Source organism: Chiloscyllium plagiosum, unplaced genomic scaffold (genome assembly GCF_037043375.1).
Source record: "Chiloscyllium plagiosum isolate Xiang-an unplaced genomic scaffold, Cpla_swu_hap1 HiC_scaffold_25, whole genome shotgun sequence".
NCBI lineage: Eukaryota > Metazoa > Chordata > Chondrichthyes > Orectolobiformes > Hemiscylliidae > Chiloscyllium > Chiloscyllium plagiosum.
This window is the reverse complement of record NW_028270163.1, coordinates 62,243,170-62,268,183: the sequence shown is the minus strand read 5'-3', so window position 1 is coordinate 62,268,183 and position 25,014 is coordinate 62,243,170. Positions and strand designations below refer to the sequence as shown.

The following is a 25,014-nucleotide window of genomic DNA, read 5'->3' as shown; positions in this document are numbered from 1 at the left end:
GTATTTGGGCAGGTATAGAGCTTGTGTATTTGGGCAGGTACAGAGCTTGTGTATTTGGGCAGGTATAGATCTTGTGTATTTGGGCAGGTACAGAGCTTGTGTATTTGGGCAGGTATAGAGCTTGTGTATTTGGGCAGGTACAGAGCTTGTGTATTTGGGCAGGTATAGAGCTTGTGTATTTGGGCAGGTACAGAGCGTGTGTATTTGGGCAGGTATAGAGCTTGTGTATTTGGGCAGGTACAGAGCTTGTGTATTTGGGCAGGTATAGAGCTTGTGTATTTAGGCAGGTACAGATCTTGTGTATTTGGGCAGGTACAGATCTTGTGTATTTGGGCAGTTTTAGAGCTTGTGTATTTGGGCAGGTATAGAGCTTGTGTATTTGGGCAGGTACAGAGCTTGTGTATTTGGGCAGGTATAGAGCTTGTGTATTTGGGCAGGTACAGAGCTTGTGTATTTGGGCAGGTATAGAGCTTGTGTATTTGGGCAGGTATAGAGCTTGTGTATTTGGGCAGGTACAGAGCTTGTGTATTTGGGCAGGTATAGAGCTTGTGTATTTGGGCAGGTATAGAGCTTGTGTATTTGGGCAGGTATAGAGCTTGTGTATTTGGGCAGGTATAGAGCTTGTGTATTTGGGCAGGTACAGAGCTTGTGTATTTGGGCAGGTATAGAGCTTGTGTATTTGGGCAGGTATAGAGCTTGTGTATTTGGGCAGGTATAGAGCGTGTGTATTTGGGCAGGTATAGAGCTTGTGTATTTGGGCAGGTACAGAGCTTGTGTATTTGGGCAGGTATAGAGCTTGTGTATTTGGGCAGGTACAGAGCGTGTGTATTTGGGCAGGTATAGAGCGTGTGTATTTGGGCAGGTATAGAGCTTGTGTATTTGGGCAGGTATAGAGCTTGTGTATTTGGGCAGGTATAGAGCTTGTGTATTTGGGCAGGTATAGAGCTTGTGTATTTAGGCAGGTACTGAGCTTGTGTATTTGGGCAGGTATAGAGCTTGTGTATTCGGGCAGGTATCGAGCTTGTGTATTTGGGCAGGTATAGAGCTTGTGTATTTGGGCAGGTATAGAGCTTGTGTATTTGGGCAGGTACAGAGCTTGTGTATTTGGGCAGGTATAGAGCTTGTGTATTTAGGCAGGTATGGAGCTTGTGTATTTGGGCAGGTATAGAGCTTGTGTATTTGGGCAGGTATAGAGCTTGTGTATTTGGGCAGGTATAGAGCTTGTGTATTTAGGCAGGTACAGAGCGTGTGTATTTGGGCAGGTATAGAGCTTGTGTATTTGGGCAGGTACAGAGCGTGTGTATTTGGGCAGGTACAGAGCTTGTGTATTTGGGCAGGTACAGAGCTTGTGTATTTGGGCAGGTACAGAGCTTGTGTATTTGGGCAGGTACAGAGCTTGTGTATTTGGGCAGGTACAGATCTTGTGTATTTGGGCAGGTATAGAGGTTGTGTATTTAGGCAGGTATAGAGCTTGTGTATTTGGGCAGGTATAGAGCTTGTGTATTTGGGCAGGTACAGAGCTTGTGTATTTGGGCAGGTATAGAGCTTGTGTATTTGGGCAGGTACAGATCTTGTGTATTTGGGCAGGTACAGAGCTTGTGTATTTGGGCAGGTATAGAGCTTGTGTATTTGGGCAGGTACAGAGCTTGTGTATTTGGGCAGGTATAGAGCTTGTGTATTTGGGCAGGTACAGATCTTGTGTATTTGGGCAGTTTTAGAGCTTGTGTATTTGGCAGGTACAGAGCTTGTGTATTTGGGCAGGAATAGAGCTTGTGTATTTGGGCAGGTATAGAGCTTGTGTATTTGGGCAGGTACAGAGCTTGTGTATTTGGGCAGGTACCGAGCTTGTGTATTTGGGCAGGTATAGAGCTTGTGTATTTGGGCAGGTATAGAGCTTGTGTCTTTGGGCAGGTACAGAGCTTGTGTATTTGGGCAGGTACAGAGCTTGTGTATTTGGGCAGGTACAGAGCTTGCGTATTTGGGCAGGTATAGAGCTTGTGTATTTGGGCAGGTATAGAGCTTGTATATTTAGGCAGGTATAGAGCTTGTGTATTTGGGCAGGTACAGAGCTTGTGTATTTGGCTGGTATAGAGCTTGTGTATTTGGCTGGTATAGAGCTTGTGTATTTGGGCAGGTACAGAGCTTGTGTATTTGGGCAGGTACAGAGCTTGTGTATTTGGCTGGTATAGAGCTTGTGTATTTGGGCAGGTACAGAGCTTGTGTATTTGGGCAGGTACAGAGCTTGTGTATTTGGGCAGGTACAGAGCTTGCGTATTTGGGCAGGTATAGAGCTTGTGTATTTAGGCAGGTATAGAGCTTGTGTATTTGGGCAGGTATAGAGCTTGTGTATTTAGGCAGGTATAGAGCTTGTGTATTTGGGCAGGTATAGAGCTTGTGTATTTAGGCAGGTATAGAGCTTGTGTATTTGGGCAGGTATAGAGCTTGTGTATTTAGGCAGGTATGGAGCATGTGTATTTGGGCAGGTATAGAGCTTGTGTATTTAGGCAGGTACACAGCTTGTGTATTTGGGCAGGTATAGAGCTTGTGTATTTAGGCAGGTATAGAGCTTGTGTATTTGGGCAGGTATAGAGCTTGCGTATTTGGGCAGGTACAGAGCTTGTGTATTTGGGCAGGTATAGAGCTTGTGTATTTGGGCAGGTATAGAGCTTGTGTATTTGGGCAGGTACAGAGCTTGCGTATTTGGGCAGGTACAGAGCTTGTGTATTTGGGCAGGTATAGAGCTTGTGTATTTGGGCACGTATAGAGCTTGTGTCTTTGGGCAGGTACAGAGCTTGTGTATTTGGGCAGGTATAGAGCTTGTGTATTTGGGCAGGTATAGAGCTTGTGTATTTGGGCAGGTACAGATCTTGTGTATTTGGGCAGGTACAGATCTTGTGTATTTGGGCAGTTTTAGAGCTTGTGTATTTGGGCAGGTACAGAGCTTGTGTATTTGGGCAGGTATAGAGCTTGTGGATTTGGGCAGGTATAGAGCTTGTGTATTTGGGCAGGTATAGAGCTTGTGTATTTGGGCAGGTACAGAGCTGGTGTATTTGGGCAGGTACACAGCTTGTGTATTTGGGCAGGTATAGAGCTTGTGTATTTGGGCAGGTATAGAGCTTGTGTATTTAGGCAGGTATACAGCTTGTGTATTTAGGCAGGTATAGAGCTTGTGTATTTGGGCGGGGACAGAGCTTGTGTATTTAGGCAGGTATAGAGCTTGTGTATTTGGGCAGGTATAGAGCTTGTGTATTTAGGCAGGTATAGAGCTTGTGTATTTGGGCGGGTACAGAGTTTGTGTATTTAGGCAGGTATAGAGCTTGTGTATTTGGGCGGGTACAGAGCTTGTGTATTTAGGCAGGTATAGAGCTTGTGTATTTAGGCAGGTATAGAGCTTGTGTATTTAGGCAGGTACAGAGCTTGTGTATTTGGGCAGGTATAGAGCTTGTGTATTTCGGCAGGTATAGAGCTTGTGTATTTGGGCAGGTATAGAGCTTGTGTATTTGGCAGGTACAGAGCTTGTGTATTTGGCAGGTACAGAGCTTGTGTATTTGGGCAGGTACAGAGCTTGTGTATTTGGGCAGGTACTGAGCTTGTGTATTTGGGCAGGTATAGAGCTTGTGTATTTGGGCAGGTACAGAGCTTGTGTATTTGGGCAGGTATAGAGCTTGTGTATTTGGGCAGGTATAGAGCTTGTGTATTTGGCAGGTACAGAGCGTGTGTATTTGGGCAGGTATAGAGCTTGTGTATTTGGCAGGTACAGAGCTTGTGTATTTGGCAGGTATAGAGCTTGTGTATTTGGGCAGGTATAGAGCTTGTGTATTTGGCAGGTACAGAGCGTGTGTATTTGGGCAGGTATAGAGCTTGTGTATTTGGCAGGTACAGAGCTTGTGTATTTGGCAGGTATAGAGCTTGTGTATTTGGGCAGGTATAGAGCTTGTGTATTTGGCAGGTACAGAGCTTGTGTATTTGGGCAGGTATACAGCGTGTGTATTTGGGCAGGTATAGAGCTTGTGTATTTGGCAGGTACAGAGCTTGTGTATTTGGCAGGTACAGAGCTTGTGTATTTGGGCAGGTATAGAGCTTGTGTATTTGGGCAGGTATAGAGCTTGTGTATTTGGGCAGGTACAGAGCGTGTGTATTTGGGCAGGTATAGAGCTTGTGTATTTGGGCAGGTATAGAGCTTGTGTATTTGGGCAGGTACAGAGCTTGTGTATTTGGGCAGGTATAGAGCTTGTGTATTTGGGCAGGTACAGAGCTTGTGTATTTGGGCAGGTATAGAGCTTGTGTATTTGGGCAGGTATAGAGCTTGTGTATTTGGGCAGGTATAGAGCTTGTGTATTTGGGCAGGTATAGAGCTTGTGTATTTGGGCAGGTATAGAGCTTGTGTATTTGGGCAGGTACAGAGCTTGTGTATTTGGGCAGGTACAGAGCTTGTGTATTTGGGCAGGTACAGAGCTTGTGTATTTGGCTGGTATAGAGCTTGTGTATTTGGGCAGGTACAGAGCTTGTGTATTTGGGCAGGTACAGAGCTTGTGTATTTGGGCAGGTACAGAGCTTGTGTATTTGGGCAGGTACAGAGCTTGTGTATTTGGCTGGTATAGAGCTTGTGTATTTGGGCAGGTACAGAGCTTGTGTATTTGGGCAGGTACAGAGCTTGTGTATTTGGGCAGGTACAGAGCTTGTGTATTTGGCTGGTATAGAGCTTGTGTATTTGGGCAGGTACTGAGCTTGTGTATTTGGGCAGGTATAGAGCTTGTGTATTTGGGCAGGTATAGAGCTTGTGTATTTGGGCAGGTACTGAGCTTGTGTATTTGGGCAGGTATAGAGCTTGTGTATTTGGGCAGGTACTGAGCTTGTGTATTTGGGCAGGTGCAGAGCTTGTGTATTTGGGCAGGTATAGAGCTTGTGTATTTGGGCAGGTACAGAGCTTGTGTATTTGGGCAGGTACAGAGCTTGTGTATTTGGCTGGTATAGAGCTTGTGTCTTTGGGCAGGTACAGAGCTTGTGTATTTGGGCAGGTACAGAGCTTGTGTATTTGGGCAGGTACTGAGCATGTGTATTTAGTTGGTATAGAGCTTGTGTATTTGGGCAGGTACAGAGCCTGTGTATTTGGCTGGTATAGAGCTTGTGTATTTGGGCAGGTACAGAGCTTGTGTATTTGGGCAGGTACAGAGCTTGTGTATTTGGGCAGGTATAGAGCTTGTGTATTTGGGCAGGTATAGAGCTTGTGTATTTGGGCAGGTATAGAGCTTGTGTATTTAGGCAGGTATAGAGCTTGTGTATTTGGGCAGGTATAGAGCTTGTGTATTTGGGCAGGTATAGAGCTTGTGTATTTGGGCAGGTATAGAGCTTGTGTATTTGGGCAGGTATAGAGCTTGTGTATTTGGGCAGGTACAGAGCTTGTGTATTTGGGCAGGTACAGAGCTTGTGTATTTGGCAGGTACAGAGCGTGTGTATTTGGGCAGGTATAGAGCTTGTGTATTTGGGCAGGTACAGAGCTTGTGTATTTGGGCAGGTACAGAGCTTGTGTATTTGGGCAGGTATAGAGCTTGTGTATTTGGGCAGGTATAGAGCGTGTGTATTTGGGCAGGTATAGAGCTTGTGTATTTGGGCAGGTACTGAGCTTGTGTATTTGGGCAGGTACAGGGCTTGTGTATTTGGGCAGGTATAGAGCTTGTGTATTTGGGCAGGTACAGAGCTTGTGTATTTGGGCAGGTACTGAGCTTGTGTATTTGGGCAGGTGTAGAGCTTGTGTATTTGGGCAGGTATCGAGCTTGTGTATTTGGGCAGGTACTGAGCTTGTGTATTTGGGCAGGTACAGAGCTTGTGTATTTGGGCAGGTACAGAGCTTGTGTATTTGGGCAGGTACTGAGCTTGTGTATTTGGGCAGGTACAGAGCTTGTGTATTTGGCTGGTACAGAGCTTGTGTATTTGGGCAGGTACTGAGCTTGTGTATTTGGGCAGGTACAGAGCTTGTGTATTTGGGCAGGTATAGAGCTTGTGTATTTGGGCAGGTATAGAGCTTGTGTATTTGGGCAGGTATAGAGCTTGTGTATTTAGGCAGGTATAGAGCTTGTGTATTTGGGCAGGTATAGAGCTTGTGTATTTGGGCAGGTATAGAGCTTGTGTATTTGGGCAGGTATAGAGCTTGTGTATTTGGGCAGGTATTGAGCTTGTGTATTTAGGCAGGTATAGAGCTTGTGTATTTGGGCAGGTATAGAGCTTGTGTATTTAGGCAGGTATAGAGCTTGTGTATTTGGGCAGGTATAGAGCTTGTGTATTTGGGCAGGTATAGAGCTTGTGTATTTGGGCAGGTACTGAGCTTGTGTATTTGGGCAGGTATAGAGCTTGTGTATTTGGGCAGGTACAGAGCTTGTGTATTTGGGCAGGTACAGAGCTTGTGTATTTGGGCAGGTACAGAGCTTGTGTATTTGGGCAGGTACAGAGCTTGTGTATTTGGCTGGTATAGAGCTTGTGTATTTGGGCAGGTACAGAGCTTGTGTATTTGGGCAGGTACAGAGCTTGTGTATTTGGGCAGGTACTGAGCTTGTGTATTTGGCTGGTATAGAGCTTGTGTATTTGGGCAGGTACAGAGCTTGTGTATTTGGCTGGTATAGAGCTTGTGTATTTGGGCAGGTACAGAGCTTGTGTATTTGGGCAGGTATAGAGCTTGTGTATTTGGGCAGGTATAGAGCTTGTGTATTTGGGCAGGTATAGAGCTCGTGTATTTGGGCAGGTACAGAGCTTGTGTATTTGGGCAGGTACAGAGCTTGTGTATTTGGGCAGGTATAGAGCTTGTGTATTTCGGCAGGTATAGAGCTTGTGTATTTGGGCAGGTATAGAGCTTGTGTATTTAGGCAGGTATAGAGCTTGTGTATTTAGGCAGGTATAGAGCTTGTGTATTTGGGCAGGTATAGAGCTTGTGTATTTGGGCAGGTATAGAGCTTGTGTATTTGGGCAGGTATAGAGCTTGTGTATTTGGGCAGGTACAGAGCTTGTGTATTTAGGCAGGTATAGAGCTTGTGTATTTGGGCAGGTATAGAGCTTGTGTATTTGGGCAGGTACAGAGCCTGTGTATTTGGGCAGGTATAGAGCTTGTGTATTTGGGCAGGTACAGAGCTTGTGTATTTGGGCAGGTATAGAGCTTGTGTATTTAGGCAGGTATAGAGCTTGTGTATTTAGGCAGGTATAGAGCTTGTGTATTTGGGCAGGTACTGAGCTTGTGTATTTGGGCAGGTACAGAGCTTGTGTATTTGGGCAGGTATAGAGCTTGTGTATTTGGGCAGGTACAGAGCTTGTGTATTTGGGCAGGTACTGAGCTTGTGTATTTGGGCAGGTGTAGAGCTTGTGTATTTGGGCAGGTATAGAGCTTGTGTATTTGGGCAGGTACTGAGCTTGTGTATTTGGGCAGGTACTGAGCTTGTGTATTTGGGCAGGTACAGAGCTTGTGTATTTGGGCAGGTACTGAGCTTGTGTATTTGGGCAGGTACAGAGCTTGTGTATTTGGCTGGTACAGAGCTTGTGTATTTGGGCAGGTACTGAGCTTGTGTATTTGGGCAGGTACTGAGCTTGTGTATTTGGGCAGGTACAGAGCTTGTGTATTTGGGCAGGTATAGAGCTTGTGTATTTGGGCAGGTATAGAGCTTGTGTATTTGGGCAGGTATAGAGCTTGTGTATTTGGGCAGGTATAGAGCTTGTGTATTTGGGCAGGTATAGAGCTTGTGTAGTTAGGCAGGTATAGAGCTTGTGTATTTGGGCAGGTATAGAGCTTGTGTATTTGGGCAGGTATAGAGCTTGTGTATTTGGGCAGGTATAGAGCTTGTGTATTTGGGCAGGTACAGAGCTTGTGTATTTGGGCAGGTACAGAGCTTGTGTATTTGGGCAGGTATAGAGCTTGTGTATTTAGGCAGGTATAGAGCTTGTGTATTTGGGCAGGTATAGAGCTTGTGTATTTAGGCAGGTATAGAGCTTGTGTATTTGGGCAGGTATAGAGCTTGTGTATTTAGGCAGGTATAGAGCTTGTGTATTTGGGCAGGTATAGAGCTTGTGTATTTGGGCAGGTATAGAGCTTGTGTATTTGGGCAGGTATAGAGCTTGTGTATTTGGGCAGATACAGAGCTTGTGTATTTGGGCAGGTACAGAGCTTGTGTATTTGGGCAGGTATAGAGCTTGTGTATTTGGGCAGGTATAGAGCTTGTGTATTTGGGCAGGTACAGAGCTTGTGTATTTGGGCAGGTATAGAGCTTGTGTATTTGGGCAGGTATAGAGCTTGTGTATTTGGGCAGGTGTAGAGCTTGTGTATTTGGGCAGGTATAGAGCTTGTGTATTTAGGCAGGTATAGAGCTTGTGTATTTGGGCAGGTACAGAGCGTGTGTATTTGGGCAGGTATAGAGCTTGTGTATTTGGGCAGGTACAGAGCTTGTGTATTTGGGCAGGTATAGAGCTTGTGTATTTGGGCAGGTATAGAGCTTGTGTATTTGGGCAGGTATAGAGCTTGTGTATTTGGGCAGGTACAGAGCTTGTGTATTTAAGCAGGTACAAAGCTTGTGTATTTGGGCAGGTATAGAGCTTGTGTATTTGGGCAGGTATAGAGCTTGTGTATTTGGGCAGGTATAGAGCTTGTGTATTTGGCTGGTATAGAGCTTGTGTATTTGGGCAGGTACTGAGCTGTGTATTTGGGCAGGTATAGAGCTTGTGTATTTGGGCAGGTATAGAGCTTGTGTATTTGGGCAGGTATAGAGCTTGTGTATTTGGCTGGTATAGAGCTTGTGTATTTGGGCAGGTACTGAGCTTGTGTATTTGGGCAGGTATAGAGCTTGTGTATTTGGGCAGGTATAGAGCTTGTGTATTTGGGCAGGTATAGAGCTTGTGTATTTGGGCAGGTATAGAGCTTGTGTATTTGTGCAGGTACAGAGCTTTTGTATTTGGGCAGGTATAGAGCTTGTGTATTTGGGCAGGTATAGAGCTTGTGTATTTGTGCAGGTACAGAGCTTGTGTATTTGGGCAGGTATAGAGCTTGTGTATTTGGGCAGGTATAGAGCTTGTGTATTTGGGCAGGTATAGAGCTTGTGTATTTGGGCAGGTATAGAGCTTGTGTATTTAGGCAGGTATAGAGCTTGTGTATTTGGGCAGGTATAGAGCTTGTGTATTTGGGCAGGTATAGAGCTTGTGTATTTGGGCAGGTACAGAGCTTGTGTATTTGTGCAGGTATAGAGCTTGTGTATTTAGGCAGGTATAGAGCTTGTGTATTTGGGCAGGTATAGAGCTTGTGTATTTGTGCAGGTACAGAGCTTGTGTATTTGGGCAGGTATAGAGCTTGTGTATTTGGGCAGGTATAGAGCTTGTGTATTTGGGCAGGTATAGAGCTTGTGTATTTGTGCAGGTATAGAGCCTGTGTATTTGGGCAGGTACAGAGCTTGTGTATTTGGGCAGGTACAGAGCTTGTGTATTTGTGCAGGTACAGAGCTTGTGTATTTGGGCAGGTATAGAGCTTGTGTATTTGGGCAGGTATAGAGCTTGTGTATTTGGGCAGGTATAGAGCTTGTGTATTTGGGCAGGTATAGAGCTTGTGTATTTGGGCAGGTATAGAGCTTGTGTATTTGGGCAGGTACAGAGCGTGTGTATTTGGGCAGGTACAGAGCTTGTGTATTTGGGCAGGTACAGAGCGTGTGTATTTGGGCAGGTACAGAGCTTGTGTATTTGGGCAGGTATAGAGCTTGTGTATTTGGGCAGGTATAGAGCTTGTGTATTTGGGCAGGTATAGAGCTTGTGTATTTGGGCAGGTAGAGAGCTTGTGTATTTGGGCAGGTACAGAGCTTGTGTATTTGGGCAGGTATAGAGCTTGTGTATTTGGGCAGGTATAGAGCTTGTGTATTTGGGCAGGTATAGAGCTTGTGTATTTGGGCAGGTACAGAGCGTGTGTATTTGGGCAGGTACAGAGCTTGTGTATTTGGGCAGGTACAGAGCGTGTGTATTTGGGCAGGTACAGAGCTTGTGTATTTGGGCAGGTACAGAGCGTGTGTATTTGGGCAGGTACAGAGCTTGTGTATTTGGGCAGGTACAGAGCGTGTGTATTTGGGCAGGTACAGAGCTTGTGTATTTGGGCAGGTATAGAGCTTGTGTATTTGGGCAGGTACAGAGCTTGTGTATTTGGGCAGGTACAGAGCTTGTGTATTTGGGCAGGTACAGAGCGTGTGTATTTGGGCAGGTACAGAGCTTGTGTATTTGGGCAGGTATAGAGCTTGTGTATTTGGGCAGGTATAGAGCTTGTGTATTTGGGCAGGTACATAGCTTGTGTATTTGGGCAGGTACAGAGCGTGTGTATTTGGGCAGGTACTGAGCTTGTGTATTTGGGCAGGTACAGAGCTTGTGTATTTGGGCAGGTATAGAGCTTGTGTATTTGGGCAGGTATAGAGCTTGTGTATTTGGGCAGGTACATAGCTTGTGTATTTGGGCAGGTACAGAGCTTGTGTATTTGGGCAGGTACAGAGCGTGTGTATTTGGGCAGGTACAGAGCTTGTGTATTTGGGCAGGTACAGAGCGTGTGTATTTGGGCAGGTACAGAGCTTGTGTATTTGGGCAGGTATAGAGCTTGTGTATTTGGGCAGGTACAGAGCTTGTGTATTTGGGCAGGTACAGAGCTTGTGTATTTGGGCAGGTACAGAGCGTGTGTATTTGGGCAGGTACAGAGCTTGTGTATTTGGGCAGGTATAGAGCTTGTGTATTTGGGCAGGTATAGAGCTTGTGTATTTGGGCAGGTACATAGCTTGTGTATTTGGGCAGGTACAGAGCGTGTGTATTTGGGCAGGTACAGAGCTTGTGTATTTGGGCAGGTACAGAGCTTGTGTATTGCTGAATAAAGACACATTTTATAAGCTTTTTATCTGACACACATCAGGATAATTTGCAAGAATACCAATGTGAAAGGAATGTCACACCCTCCTACTGTGTGAGTGCTGATTGGTTGACAAAGGGATGGTAAAGGTGTTGCTATGGTGAATATACCAATTGGAGTTAAAAATCACAACACCAGGTCAGAGTCCAACAGGTTTATTTGGAAGCACCAGCTTTTGGAGCAGGTGAACCACCTGATGGAGGAGCGTCGCTCCGAAAGCTCGTGCTTCCAAATAAACCTGTTGGACTCTAACCTGGTGTTGTGTGATGTATAACTTTGTCCACCCCAGTCCCACACCAGCATCTCCAGATCATGGTTACCAATTGGATAATAACTGACTGTTTACTACTAATTTGTTTAAATTCTGAATGAGGCAGTTTATTCAATTTGGTCAAGGCACTGATGGCTGAACAAGTGAACGCTTGCATTGATCGTTGGCTGAAACAGGTGTGGTCTGTTTTACCCCGAAAGGTCAGTGTCCTTTGCATTAACGTACGTGACTTCCAACATGTGCAAGTGTCTCAGACTGGGAGCCTGACTGCAATCGCAAATTGGTTTTCAACATCATCTTTCACACACGGGATTATTTAGCAAATGCTGTCTAATGAAAGGATCACATCTAATTTTGGACAGCGTGTGGTGAGTTTTGTGAGTGTAGGCTGGGTGGAGACTGTCAGTACCTTGCTTAGTGTGAGGAGTCAAAGGGAAATGCTGTTGATAATATCTGCCAGCCTTGGTACCACCTACGTACCTGGCATCACACAGGTACTGAAGCTCATGTCCCAGTGTTAACCTCACACACCACTTGTGTTGCTTCTGCATGAAAAAGGTGATACTGCCTAGTGTCTAGCTTCACCTGATGCTGAAATCCTTGAAATACCTTCCCCTTCCAGGACAATCTGTCTTGGAGAGGAACCTGCAGGAGGTGGTGTCCCTAGTATCCAATGCCCTTGTCCTTCTAGATGGAAGTGGTCATGGGTTTGGAAGGTGTTGTCAGAGGATCTTTGGTGAATTCCTGCAGTGCATCTTGTAGATGGTACACACTGCTGCTACTGAGCGTCGGGGGTAGATGTTTGTGGATGTGGGGCCAATCCAGTGGGCTGGATCTTGAGCTAAGTCTGGTATGATTGGCAATATTGCCTCCATTTTTAAATTCAAGTTTTGTTGTAATTCATGGATGAGTGTGACAGGGAAAGGAATCTGTTTCTCTCTCCTAACTTGGTCATAACTATGTTCCTAAATGTCAGTCTGTAGAGATCAAGGCCTATACTGGAGAATGTTTGAAGACATTCAGGATTGAATCCTGTATAGTTTGCCATTCTCCAGTTTCCTTTCCTTCCCACAATGCTGGATTTGTGAGCCCTGACCCTTTCAGACAGATGTCAGTAAGAATTTCTCACCTTCCAAAGGCCGTGGATGAGATCTTCCTGTTGGGGCTGGAAGGGAAACAACATGACTGTGAGCCAGACACAAGCAAGCCCCACAACCTGCTCATTCCTGTACTTCTCTGCATCAAACAATCTCTCAAACTCTGGTCAGTGTCTGGTCAGAGCCAGCTCAGAGCCAGGTCAGTGTCCAGAGACCTGAAATCACAAAGGCCCTGTGAATTGTTTGTGGGATAGCTCAGGAACAATCTGGACCGAGTGGTGAATAGGGAGCTCTCGAACTGCATATTGAAATATGTGGGACAACGGGGAATAGGCTCAAGGGGCAGAATGGCCTAATCCTGTTCCTATTTCCTTTGGTGAGATGGACCAGTTTGTCTCAGTCACCAGTTTCACTGTTTTTTCCTTTTGGGTGCAGACCCTAATCTCAGGGACCCATGAAAATGTTAGTTCTGTATGAGGAGTCACATCGAGGTTCCTGGGTCACCACCAGGTTACCGTGGCTACACTAGGGTCACCCTGGGGTTAAAATCAGGTGAATGTGAGATGCCAAATCGGGGTCACAGTGGGGTCACACACGGTCATGGTGGGATCAGCACAATGTTACAGTGGGGTCACCACAAGGTCACGGTGGGGCCACCACAGGGTCATGGTGGGGTCACCATAGGGTCATGGTGGGGTCACCACAGGGTCATGGTGGGGTCACCACAGGGTTACAGTGGGGCCACCACAGGGTCATGGTGGGATCACCACAGGGATATGGTGGGGTCACCACAGGGTTACGGTGGAGTCAGCACAGGGTCACAGTGGGGTCACCACAGGGTCATGGTGGGATCACCACAAGGTCACGGTGGGGCCACCACAGGGTCATGGTGGGATCACCACAGGGATATGGTGGGGTCACCACAGGGTTACGGTGGAGTCAGCACAGGGTCACAGTGGGGTCAGCACAGGGTCACGGTGGGGTCACCACTGCCTCTCATACACTCACCTGTTTGCTTTCAGTTTTTTGAGGCGTGCCTCCAGGTCATTGAGTAAATTGATCTTCTTAGAGCACTGGGAGCAATAGACATCGAGGAACTCACTGCCAAACACATTTCTCATCTTCCGTGGGGTTTGGCCAGCGCTGGGAAGACACAGTCAACCCATTAACAACTTTTAAATAATCAATTCCAACCCAGCACCCCACCAACCCCCGACTAATCCCCACTCACAGGCTCCCAATTGATTCACTCCTGCTCCACGACAATCCCCAGTCCGCTCCCCCTCAGCTCTGCTGTGTACCTCTCACTAACCTGGAGGAAACGGAGGATCCCAGGTCAGAGAAAGCATTGGCTCTGCCCTCATCATCCAGACCCGGGCTGCTGGGAATGAAGTCAGTATCATCAGCTTCTCCATAATCTTCATACTGTTCCTCAGTGCTGAGGAGTGAGCTGGCGGAGGGCTCAGAGACTGCTGACAGAGAGTGAGGTTTGTCTCTGTAATGGGGGAGGGAGACATCGTCAGTCTACATCACAGACAACCCACAACATCCTGAAGCGACAAAAACCCAGGAGCCAGCTGATGAGATGCCACTGGGACACTCAGGCCCAGCTACTCACCAAACTCCATCACCAGGAGCAGGATCTCGGGCTGATTTCCACCTCCCTCCCTCCCTCCCTCCCTCTCTGTAACCCAGGGGTCACTGGCTAGAGTGTACGATCGGTTGGGATCATGGAGGAGATCTTGGGGATGGCACAATGGGGTCAGGGTAAGGTTCAGTGAGGTCAGGGTGGGGTCATGTTGGAGCCAGGATGGGGGTTCAGGGTGAGGGTCAAGTTGGGGGTCAGGGTGAGGGTCAGGGTGAGAGTCAGGGTGAGGGTTCAGTGTGGGGGTCAGTGAAGGTCAGGGTGAGGTTCCGGGTGAGGGTCCGGGTGGGGGTTCAGGGGGAGGGTACAGGGTGAGGGTCAGGGTGAGGGTCAGGGTGAGGTTCAGGATGGGGGTCAGGGTGGGGGTCAGGGTGGGGGTCAGGGTGAGGGTCAGGGTGAGGGTTCAGTGTGGGGGTCAGGGTGAGGGTCAGGGTGAGGTTCCGGGTGAGAGTCAGGGTGAGGGTTCAGTGTGGGGATCAGGGTGAGGGTCAGGGTGAGGTTCAGGGTGGGGGGTCAGGGTGAGGGTCAGAGTGAGGGTCACGGTGTGGGTTCAGGGGGAGGGTCAGGGTTGGGGTTCAGGGGGAGAGTCAGGGTGTGGGTCAGCGTGAGGGTCAGGGTGGGGGTTCAGGGTGAGGGTCAGGGTTGGGGTTCAGGGGGAGGGTCAGGTGGGGGGGTTCATGGTGAGGGTCAGGGTGGGGGTTCAGGGTGAGGGTCAGGGTTGGGGTTCAGGTGGGGGTCAGGTGGGGGGTTCGGGGAGGGTCAGGGTGGGGGTTCAGGATGGGGGTTCAGGTGAGGGTTAGGGTGGGAGTTCAGGGTGGGGTTCAGGGGAGTGTCAGGGTTGGGGTCAGGGTGGGGTTCAGGGAGGGGGTCAGGGTGGGGTTCAGGGTGGGGTTCAGGGTCGGGGTCAGGGTGGGTTTCAGGGTGGGGTTCAGGGTGGGGTCAGGGTGGGGTCAGGATGGGGCTCAGGGTGGGGGTCAGGGTGAGGATCGGGGTAAGGGTCAGGGTGGGGGTCAGGGTAGGGTCACAGTGGGCTTTCGGTGGGGATTCAGGGTGGGGGTCAGGGTAAGGGTCAGAGTGGGGTCAGGGTGGGGTTCAGGGTGTGGGTCAGGGTGGGGGTCAGTGTGTCAGGGTGGGGGTCAGGGTGGGGGTTCGGGGTGGGGGTCAGGGTGGGGGGGCAGGGTGGGGGTCAGGGTGGGGATTCAGGGTGGGGGTCAGGGTGAGGGTCAGGGTGGGGGTCAGGGTGAGGGTCAGGGTGAGGGTCAGGATGGGGGTCAGGGTGAGGTCAGGGTGTGTTTCAGAGTAAGGGTCAGGATGGGGTCAGGGTGGGGTTCAGGGTGTGGGTCAGGGTGGGTCAGTGTGTCAGGGTGGGGGTCAGGGTGGGGGTTCAGGGTGGGGGTCAGGGTGGGGAGTCAGTGCGAGGGTCAGGGTGGGGCTCAAGGTGAGGGTTCAGGGTTGGGGTCAGGGTGGGGGTTCAGGATGGGGGTGGGGGTCAATGTGAGCGTCAGGGTGGGATTCACGGTTGGGGTCAGGGTGAGGGTCAGGGAGGGGTTCAGGGTGCGGGTCAGGGTGAGGGTGAGGGTCAGGGTGGGGTTCAGTGTGGGGGTCAGGTTGGGGAGTCAGTGTGGGGGTCAGGGTGGGGTTAGTGTGAGGTTCAGGGTGAGGGGTCAGGGTGGGGGTCAGGGTGTGGGGTCAGTGTGGGGTCGGGGGGGTCAGGGTGGGGGTCAATGTGAGGGTCAGGGTGGGGTTCAGGGCAGGGCTCAGGGTGAGGGTCAGGGTGCGGGTCAGGGTGGGGGTCAGGGTGGGGTTCAGGGTGGGGGTTCAGTGTGAGGATCAGGTGAGGGTCAGGGTGAGAGTCAGGGTGAGAGTCAGGGTGGGGGTCAGTGTGGGGATGAGGGTGGGGAAGAGTCAGTGTGTGGAGTCAGTGTGGGGAGTCAGTGTGGGGCTCAGGGTGAGGAGTCAGTGTGGGGAGTCAGTGTGGGGCTCAGGGTGGGGGTCAGTGTTGGGTTCAGGGTGGGGGTCAGGGTGAGGAGTCAGTGTGGGGGTCAGTGTGAGGTTCAGGGTGGGGGTCAGGGTGAGGAGTCTGTGTGGGGGTCAGTGTGGGGTTCAGGGTGTGTTTCAGGGTGAGATTCAGTGTGGGGGTTAGTGTGGGGGGTCTTTGTGGCGGTCAGGGTGAGGGTCAGTGTGGGGGTCAGGGTGGGGTCAGTGTGGGGTTCAGTGTGGGGTTCAGGGTAGGGTTCAGGGTGGGGTCAGTGTGTGGTGAAGGGTGGGAGACAGGGTAGGGGGTCAGGGTGGGGATTCAGGGTGAGAGTCAGGTGAGGGTCAGGTGAGGGTCAGGGTGGGGGTCAGGTTGGGGCGGTCAGGGTGGGAGGTCAGGGTGGGGGTCAGGGTGTGGGGTCAGTGGGGGGTCAGGGTGGGGGTCAGGGTGGGGGTTCAGGGTTGTGGTCAGTGTGAGGGTCAGGGTGGGGGTCAATGTTGGGGTCAGCGTGGGGGTCAGGATGGAGGCCAGGGTGGGGGGTCAGGTTGGGGGGGCAGGGTGTGGGTTCTGTGTGGGGGTCAGGGTGAGGGTCAGGGTGGGGGTCACTGTGGGGGTCAGTGTGGGGGTCAGGGTGGGGTTCAGGGTGTGGGTTCAAGGTGGGGTTAAGGGTGGGAGTCAGGGTGGGGGGTCAGGGTGGAGGTCAGGGTGGAGGTCACAGTGGGTGTCAGGTTGGGAGTCAGGGTGGGGTCAGGGTGGGGGCACAGGGTGGGGGTCAGTGTGGGAGTCAGGGTGGGGGGTCAGCGTGGGGATCAGGATGGAGGTCAGGGTGGGGTCCAGTGTGGGGATCAGTGTGGGAGTCAGGGTGGGGGTTCAGGGTAGGGGTCAGGATGGGGGTTCAGGGTGGGTGTCAGGGTGGGGGTCAGGGTGGAGGGTCAGGGTGTGGGTTCAGTGTGGGGGTAAGGGTCAGGGTCGGGGTCACTGTGGGGGTCAGGGTGGGAGTCAGGGTGGGGTTAAGGGTGGGAGTCAGTGTGGGGATCAGGGTGGGGGTCAGCGTGGGGTTCAGGGTGGGGTTAAGGGTGGGAGTCAGTGTGGGGGTCATGGTGGGGTTCAGGGTGGGGGTCAGGGTGGGGTTCAGGGTGGGGTCAGGGTGGGGGTCAGAGTGGAGGGTCAGGGGTGGGGGTCAGGGTGGGGGTTAGGGTGGGGCCAGGGTGGGGGCTCAGGGTGGGGGTCAGGGTGGGGGTCAGGATGGGGGACAGGGTGGGGGTCGGGGTGGGGATCAGGATGGGGGTCAGGGTGAGGGTCAGGGTGAGGGTCAGGGTGGAGGGTCAGGGTGGGGGTCAGGGTGGGGTTCAGGGTGAGGGTCAGGGTGGGGGTCAGGGTGGGGTCAGGGTGGGGTCAGGGTGAGGTTCAGGGTGAGGTTCAGGGTGGGGGTCAGGGTGGGGTCAGGGGGGGTTCAGGGTGAGGGTCAGGGTGGGGGTCAGGGTGAGGGTCAGGGTGGGGGTCAGGGTGAGGGTCAGGGTGGAGGGTCAGGGTGGGGTTCAGGGTGGAGCGTTAGGGTGAGGGTCATGGTGGGGGTCAGGGTGGGGTCAGGGTGGGGGTCAGGGTGGGGTCAGGGTGGGGGTCAGGGTGAGGGTCAGGGTGGCGGTCAGGGTGGGGGTCAGGGTGGGGGTCAGGGTGGGGTTCAGGGTAAGGGTCAGGGTGGGGGTCAGGGTAAGGGTCAGGGTGGGGGTCAGGGTGGGGTTCAGGGTGGAGGGTTAGGGTGAGGGTCAGGGTGAGGGTCAGGGTGGGGGTCAGGGTGGGGGTCAGGGTGAGGGTCAGGGTGGGGGTCAGGGTGGGGTCAGGGTGGGGGTCAGGGTGGGGGTCAGGGTGAGGGTCAGGGTGGGGGTCAGGGTGGGGTTCAGGGTAAGGGTCAGGGTGGGGGTCAGGGTAAGGGTCAGGGTGGGGTTCAGGGTGGGGTTAAGGGTGGGAGTCAGTGTGGGGGTCATGGTGGGGTTCAGGGTGGGGGTCAGGGTGGGGGTCAGGGTGGGGTTCAGGGTGGGGGTCAGGGTGGAGGGTCAGGGTGGGGGTCAGGGTGGGGGTCAGGGTGAGGGTCAGGGTGAGGGTCAGGGTGGGGGGTCAGGGTGAGGGTCAGGGTGGGGGTCAGGGTGGGGTTCAGGGTGGGGGTCAGGGTGGAGGGTCAGGGTGGGGGTCAGGGTGGGGGTCAGGGTGAGGGTCAGGGTGGGGGTCAGGGTGGGGGTCAGGGTGAGGGTCAGGGTGGGGGTCAGGGTAGGGGTCAGGGTAGGGTCAGGGTGGGGGTCAGGGTGAGGGTCAGGGTGGGGGTCAGGGTGGGGTCAGGGTGGGGGTCAGTGTGAGGGTCAGGGTGGGGGTCAGGGTGGGGTCAGGGTAGGGGTCAGGGTGGGGGTCAGGGTGAGGGTCAGGGTGGGGTCAGGGTGGGGTCAGGGTGGGGGTCAGGGTGAGGGTCAGGGTGGGGGTCAGGGTGGGGTCAGGGTGGGGGTCAGGGTGAGGGTCAGGGTGGGGTTCAGGGTGGGGGTCAGGGTGGAGGGTCAGGGTGGGGGTCAGGGTGGGGGTCAGGGTGAGGGTCAGGGTGGGGGTCAGGGTGGGGGTCAGGGTGGGGTCAGGGTGGGGGTCAGGGTGAGGGTCAGGGTGGGGGTCAGGGTGGGGTCAGGGTAGGGGTCAGGGTGGGGGTCAGGGTGAGGGTCAGGGTGGGGTCAGGGTGGGGTCAGGGTGGGGGTCAGGGTGAGGGTCAGGGTGGGGGTCAGGGTGGGGTCAGGGTAGGGGTCAGGGTGGGGGTCAGGGTGGGGGTCAGGGTGAGGGTCAGGGTGGGGGTCAGGGTGGGGTCAGGGTAGGGGTCAGGGTGGGGGTCAGGGTGAGGGTCAGGGTGGGGTCAGGGTAGGGGTCAGGGTGGGGGTCAGGGTGAGGGTCAGGGTGAGGGTCAGGGTGGGGGTCAGGGTGGGGTCAGGGTGGGGGTCAGGGTGGGGTTCAGGGTGAGGGTCAGGGTGGGGTCAGGGTGGGGGTCAGGGTGAGGGTCAGGGTGGGGTCAGGGTGGGGGTCAGGGTGGGGTCAGGGTAGGGGTCAGGGTGGGGGTCAGGGTGAGGGTCAGGGTGGGGGTCAGGGTGGGGTCAGGGTGGGGGTCAGGGTGGGGTCAGGGTGGGGGTCAGGGTGCCGTTCAGGGTGAGGGTCAGGGTGGGGGTCAGGGTGGGGTTCAGGGTGAGGGTCAGGGTGGGGGTCAGGGTGGGGTCAGGGTAGGGGTCAGGGTGGGGGTCAGGGTGAGGGTCAGGGTGAGGGTCAGGGTGGGGGGTCAGGGTGAGGGTCAGGGTGGGGGTCAGGGTGGGGTTCAGGGTGGGGGTCAGGGTGGAGGGTCAGGGTGGGGGTCAGGGTGGGGGTTAGGGTGAGGGTCAGGGTGGGGGTCAGGGTAGGGGTCAGGGTGGGGTCAGGGTGGGGGTCAGGGTGAGGGTCAGGGTGGGGGTCAGGGTGGGGTCAGGGTGGGGGTCAGTGTGAGTGTCAGGGTGGGGGTCAGGGTGGGGTCAGGGTAGGGGCAGGGTGGGGGTCAGGGTGAGGGTCAGGGTGGGGTCAGGGTGGGGTCAGGGTGGGGGTCAGGGTGAGGGTCAGGGTGGGGTTCAGGGTGGGGGTCAGGGTGGAGGGTCAGGGTGGGGGTCAGGGTGGGGGTCAGGGTGAGGGTCAGGGTGGGGGTCAGGGTGGGAGTCAGGGTGAGGGTCAGGGTAGGGGTCAGGGTGGGGTCAGGGTGGGGGTCAGGGTGAGGGTCAGGGTGGGGGTCAGGGTGGGGTCAGGGTGGGGGTCAGCGTGAGGGTCAGGGTGGGGGTCAGGGTGGGGTCAGGGTAGGGGTCAGGGTGGGGGTCAGGGTGAGGGTCAGGGTGGGGTCAGGGTGGGGGTCAGGGTGAGGGTCAGGGTGGGGGTCAGGGTGGGGTCAGGGTGGGGGTCAGGGTGGGGGTCAGGGTGAGGGTCAGGGTGGGGGTCAGGGTGGGGTCAGGGTAGGGGTCAGGGTGGGGGTCAGGGTGAGGGTCAGGGTGGGGTCAGGGTAGGGGTCAGGGTGGGGGTCAGGGTGGGGGTCAGGGTGAGGGTCAGGGTGGCGGTCAGGGTGGGGGTCAGGGTGGGGGTCAGGGTGGGGTTCAGGGTAAGGGTCAGGGTGGGGGTCAGGGTGAGGGTCAGGGTGGGGGTCAGGGTGGGGGTCAGGGTGAGGGTCAGGGTGGGGGTCAGGGTGGGGGTCAGGGTGGGGGTCAGGGTGAGGGTCAGGGTGAGGGTCAGGGTGGGGGTCAGGGTGAGGGTCAGGGTGGCGGTCAGGGTGGGGGTCAGGGTGGGGGTCAGGGTGAGGTTCAGGGTAAGGGTCAGGGTGGGGGTCAGGGTAAGGGTCAGGGTGGGGGTCAGGGTGAGGGTCAGGGTGGGGGTCAGGGTGGGGGTCAGGGTGAGGGTCAGGGTGGGGGTCAGGGTGGGGGTCAGGGTGAGGGTCAGGGTGGGGGTCAGGGTGGGGGTCAGGGTGGGGGTCAGGGTGGGGGTCAGGGTGAGGGTCAGGGTGGGGGTCAGGGTGCTGAGTTACTCACTGTTGGGTGCCAGGCAGGAACAAACCCACCATGTGGTTATCCCAGTGTTGCTCTCTGGCTGTGTCTGATGGGTCGAGGTTCTGGGCACGCTCAATGGCACTGCCCATGTCTGAGTCGTGGGGAATGGCCTGCCGAGCCAGTGTCATGGTGTCATCATCGGGATGAAGCTCGCCCTCACTCTCAGCTGATTCACAATCAAATCCGCTGTCTGTACTCGGAGCAGCCTAACGGGAACACAACAATACGTTAGAGGGAGGGACGTGACCATCTGAACCAGCTGAAGGGGCACACCGCAGGGCTCAGGGTCATGGGCAACAGGAATCTGACAAACACAAGGTCAAAGAAATAAAGACTAAACAAACAAAGCAGAGAATTGCAGGTGCAGAAATGAAACCTGAATTCTGGGTCCAGTCACCCTTCATCCGAACATTGAGAAAACTTGAAATGTTAACTCTGCTTTCACTCTAGAAATGTTGCCAGACCTGCTGAGTTTCTTCAGCAATTTCTGTTCCTGTTTTAAAGAAATAACCGATGTAATAAATAATGGTAGCAGTTTGTAAATCTGAAGTGAATCTGACACTGTTTGTGTCTGGGTCAAGTACACGATTTAAACTCAGTCAAAATGGGCTCAGCTTTGATCACTGGAGCTTCATATGTTCTGGGTTTGGGGGTGGGGGGGTGGGGGGATGGGGGTCAGAACAGGTCAGAACAGACTGTCCTGGAAATCTCCCTGAGCTCCTGCAATGGGGGTTCGACACTTCAACAGGACCAGGCCATTCAGCCCACCCAACCTGCTGTGCCATCCAATTGGATCAGGGCTGCTCTGTATTCCAACCTCAGTTTCCTGCCAAGCCACAAGTAACTGACAAAACTCGATGAACCGTAGTTTGGAAAATATCTTCCAAAACCCTCTGGCCTCTGCAGCATTTTGTTGGCGAGTGCTCTAGCTTTCTGCTCCTCTTTGTGTGAGGCAGGTGGGCCGCAAGCTCTGCAGTGGCTCAAGGCAGAAGCTCACCCCATCTTCCTCAAGGGCAACTAGGGAAGGGCAGGAAATACTGGGCCAGACAGCAACCCCCACACCCACGAGCAAGTGAAACAAAACAGGTACAGTGTCCAGTTTGGCCTCCATACTTTAGGAGGAGCTGAAGGCCTGTGAGAGTGTGCAGGAAGGTTTCCCAGAATGGGGACTGGGTTGGAGTTTCTCTGGGGGCAAAGGGGATTGAGGCACGTGAAGGGAACAGAGGGGCAGAATAATCTGTTTCCTGATGACCCAAGGACGGGGGTGTAAGGGTGAGGGGACGGAGGGGTGGGTGAGCATTTTTACACAATGAGTAATAACTTTGAACTCATTGATTCGATTTGATTTATTACTGTCACGTGCACTGAGATACAGTGAAAAATATTGTTTTGTGTGCTACCCCAACATATCATACCTTACACAAGTACGTCAGGGTCATAGAACAAAATGCAGAACATGGTGTTATAGCTACAGAGAAGGGGCAGAGAAAGATCAACTTGGAATATTGTGATCAGTTCTGGTTACCTCATTATAGGAAGGATGTGGAAACTTTAGAGAGGGTGCAGAGGAGATTCACGAGGATGCTGCCTGGACTGGAGGGCATGTCTTATGAAGAAAGGTTGAGGGAGGTAGGGCTTTTCCCATTGGAGCGATGAAGGATGAGAGGTGACTAGACAGAGGTTACAAGGTGATGAGAGGCAGAGAGAGTAGATAGCCAGAGACTTTTTTCCCATGACAGAAATATCTATCACGAGGGGGTATAATTGTAAGGGGAGATGTCCTTACTCAGAGAGTGGTGAGAAGGCACTGCCAGTGACGGTCGGAGAGTCAGAAACCTTAGGAACATTTAAGTGACTCCTGGATAGGCACATGGATGCAGTAAAATGAAGGGTAGGTGGCTTAGTCTGACCTTGAGTAGGATAAAAGGTTGGCACAATATCGAGGGCCGAAGGGCCTGTACTGTGCTGTGTTGTTCTATGTTCTAAGTTCTAACTCTAATATCGATATGAGAGGTCCATTCATCAGTCTGATAACAGTGGGGAAGTAGCTGCTCTTAAATCTATTGATACGTTTTCAAACTTTTGTATCTTCTGCCCGATGGAAGAGGGTGGGAGAGAGTGTAACCGGGCAGGAGGCGTCTTGCTTTCTTGATGCAGTGGGAAGTAGAGACAGAGTCAGTGGATTGGGAGGCTGGTTTGGATGATGGACTGGGCCGGGTTCATGACTCTTTGTAGTTTCTTGAAGTCTTGGACAGAGCAGTTGCCACGCCAAGCTGGGATGCATCCGAAGAGAGTGCTTTCGATAGTGCATTTATAACAGTTGGTAAGAGTCTTTGTGGACATGCTGCATTTCTGTAGCCTCCTCAGGAAGTAGAGGTGATGCTGTGCTTTCTTGTCTGTAGTGTTGATGTAGATTGTCCATTTTCGATGGTGAAAGCTGAGATAATCAGGAGAGGGCTCTAAAGAAAATAAATCTACAGCACCAAGGGCATTGGGAATGACTCCTGCTCTAACAAGGGGCCAGTATGGATGCAATGGGCTCAATGGTGTATCTCTGTGACTCAGGTCAATCTGAGCTGCTCCCTCTCCGAGGCTGATCTCTCCTTCCTGAGGAAGTGAACTCACTGGCACCTGACAGACTCTGAGCTGGACTCTCACCAACTGGGGCATTACTGCCATCCACACCCAGTGTATTCCACAGCCCCACTCCCACACACCCTGTTCCCCATTCCCCCCACACGTGTACTCCCCACACCCCAGAACTCCCAGGAGTGACTGTTGGCTAAGGTTTGAAAGGGTTAATATCACAGATGGCCATAAGCTCCACCCACTACGATGAGGTTATATGAATTTATGGATCTGCAGGAATGAGAGTGAACATCCACAAAGTGACAGTTAATGCTGATCACGTCAATGAACACGTCGTTAAACTGATGGGAAACTGCAGTCTGTTCTAGTTTGGGCCCAGGCAGTGGTTTCACCCTCCCACACCAGAGCAAGCTGTGTCCTCACCTAAAGAGGGTAGTGGCAACATCTCAGACTCCATACAGACAATCAATCAAAGGAACAGCAGGAAGAGGCCCTTCAGCCCCTCCAGCCTTACAGTAAGATCACTGCTGTGTTTCTGTTCTCAGGTCCACATTCCCATCTATCCCAGTAACCCTCAATCCCTTCCACCATGAGAAGCCACCTGCCTCTGACCCCTGGCCCCATGACCTTCTCAGACAGACCACCAAAGATACAGCACTGTCTGAGAGGAACCAATTCTCCTCACCTCTGTCCAGAATTTTAAATCAGTGTCCCCTGGTTCTGCACTGAGCTACAAGAGGAATCCTCTTTTCCACATCCACTTATCAAGACTATCCAGGGACTGATACACCTCAATCAAACATCCCCCCACCCCCCCACTTCCAAACCCCAGTGCAAACAAGCCCAGTCTCTCCGACCGCTCCTCATGAGGCAAACCCCTCACTCCACGAATCCACCTCATAACCCTCCGAGTGAACCACGCCCACCACAATCACATCCTTCCTTCAGTAAGGAGACCATTTGCAGCACACAGTGTTGGAGATGCGGCCTTACCAAGGCTCTGTATAACTGCAGCGTAATGGCCCTTACTTTTATATTCAATCCCTCTCATAATAAAGGATCACTTTCCATTAGCCTCCAAACCTACTTCCATCTTCTGTAACTTCTGTGCCTCAAGTTGTTTCCAGAATGTGACTGAAAAGAAGTTCTGGAATTTACATATTAATGAACCAAAACCTGCTGCGCATTCTAAAATTCAAATTTAGATTTGTTCCATGTTTCAGAGAACATCTCTGGGACACCCGCACCCACCAACCCCAGCGCCTCGTGGCTGAACACTTCAACTCCCCTCCCACTCCATCAAGGACATGCAGACCCTGGGCCTCCTCCAATGCCAAACCGTTACCACCCGATGCCTGGAGGAGGAACGTCTCATCTTCCGCCTTGGGACCCTGCATCCATCCAGCTTCCTCGTTTCCCCTCCTGCCACATTATCCCAGTCCCAAGCCTCTAACTCAGCACTGCCCTCCGAACCTGTCCATCACTCCCCCCTCTGACCCATCACCTTCTCACTCACCTTCATCCACCTATCACTTTCTCAGCTACATTCCACCCAACCCCACCCCCTCCCATTTATCTCTCTCAGCCCCTGGCCCACAAGCCCTATTCCTGATGAAGGGCTCTGGCCTGAAACGTCGATTTTCCTGCTCCTCAGATGCTGCCTGACCGGCTGTGCTTTTCCAGCACCACACCCTCAATTCTGATCGCTAGCATCTGCAGTCCTCACTTTCTCCTTGTTCAATATATTGTTTTAATTGCATAACAACGTTTTTTTTGCTATAAATTTGGTGTCCTATGATCCTGCCCCACTAGCTCCCTGATGAAGGAGCGTCGCTCCGAAAGCTAGTGCTTCCAAATAAACCTGTTGGACTCTAACTGGGTGTTGTGTGATTTGTAACTTTGTCCACCCCAGTCCCACACCAGCACCTCCACACTGTGGAAAGTGGAATCGAGCCAAGTTCTGTCTTGA

The 25,014-nt window shown here is 52.6% G+C and overlaps 2 protein-coding genes across 2 annotated transcripts in view; both read right to left on the bottom strand.

Moving 5' to 3' along the window:
- rab11fip4b (RAB11 family interacting protein 4 (class II) b) overlaps window positions 1-11,322 on the bottom strand; it is a 230,584-nt gene extending 219,262 nt beyond the window's left edge. The window contains exon 1 of the mRNA XM_088000812.1: window positions 11,234-11,322. Coding sequence (XP_087856938.1) covers window positions 11,234-11,322 — 89 coding nt within the window. The remainder of the gene's footprint in view (window positions 1-11,233) is intronic.
- A 31-nt stretch (window positions 11,323-11,353) lies between these two features.
- LOC122545689 (rab11 family-interacting protein 4-like) overlaps window positions 11,354-25,014 on the bottom strand; it is a 205,235-nt gene continuing 191,574 nt past the window's right edge. Inside the window, exons 4-8 of the mRNA XM_088000810.1 lie at window positions 20,439-20,662; window positions 13,575-13,757; window positions 13,271-13,405; window positions 12,295-12,330; window positions 11,354-11,432 (exon numbers count right to left, since the gene is read on the bottom strand). Coding sequence (XP_087856936.1) covers window positions 11,354-11,432; window positions 12,295-12,330; window positions 13,271-13,405; window positions 13,575-13,757; window positions 20,439-20,662 — 657 coding nt within the window. The remainder of the gene's footprint in view (window positions 11,433-12,294; window positions 12,331-13,270; window positions 13,406-13,574; window positions 13,758-20,438; window positions 20,663-25,014) is intronic.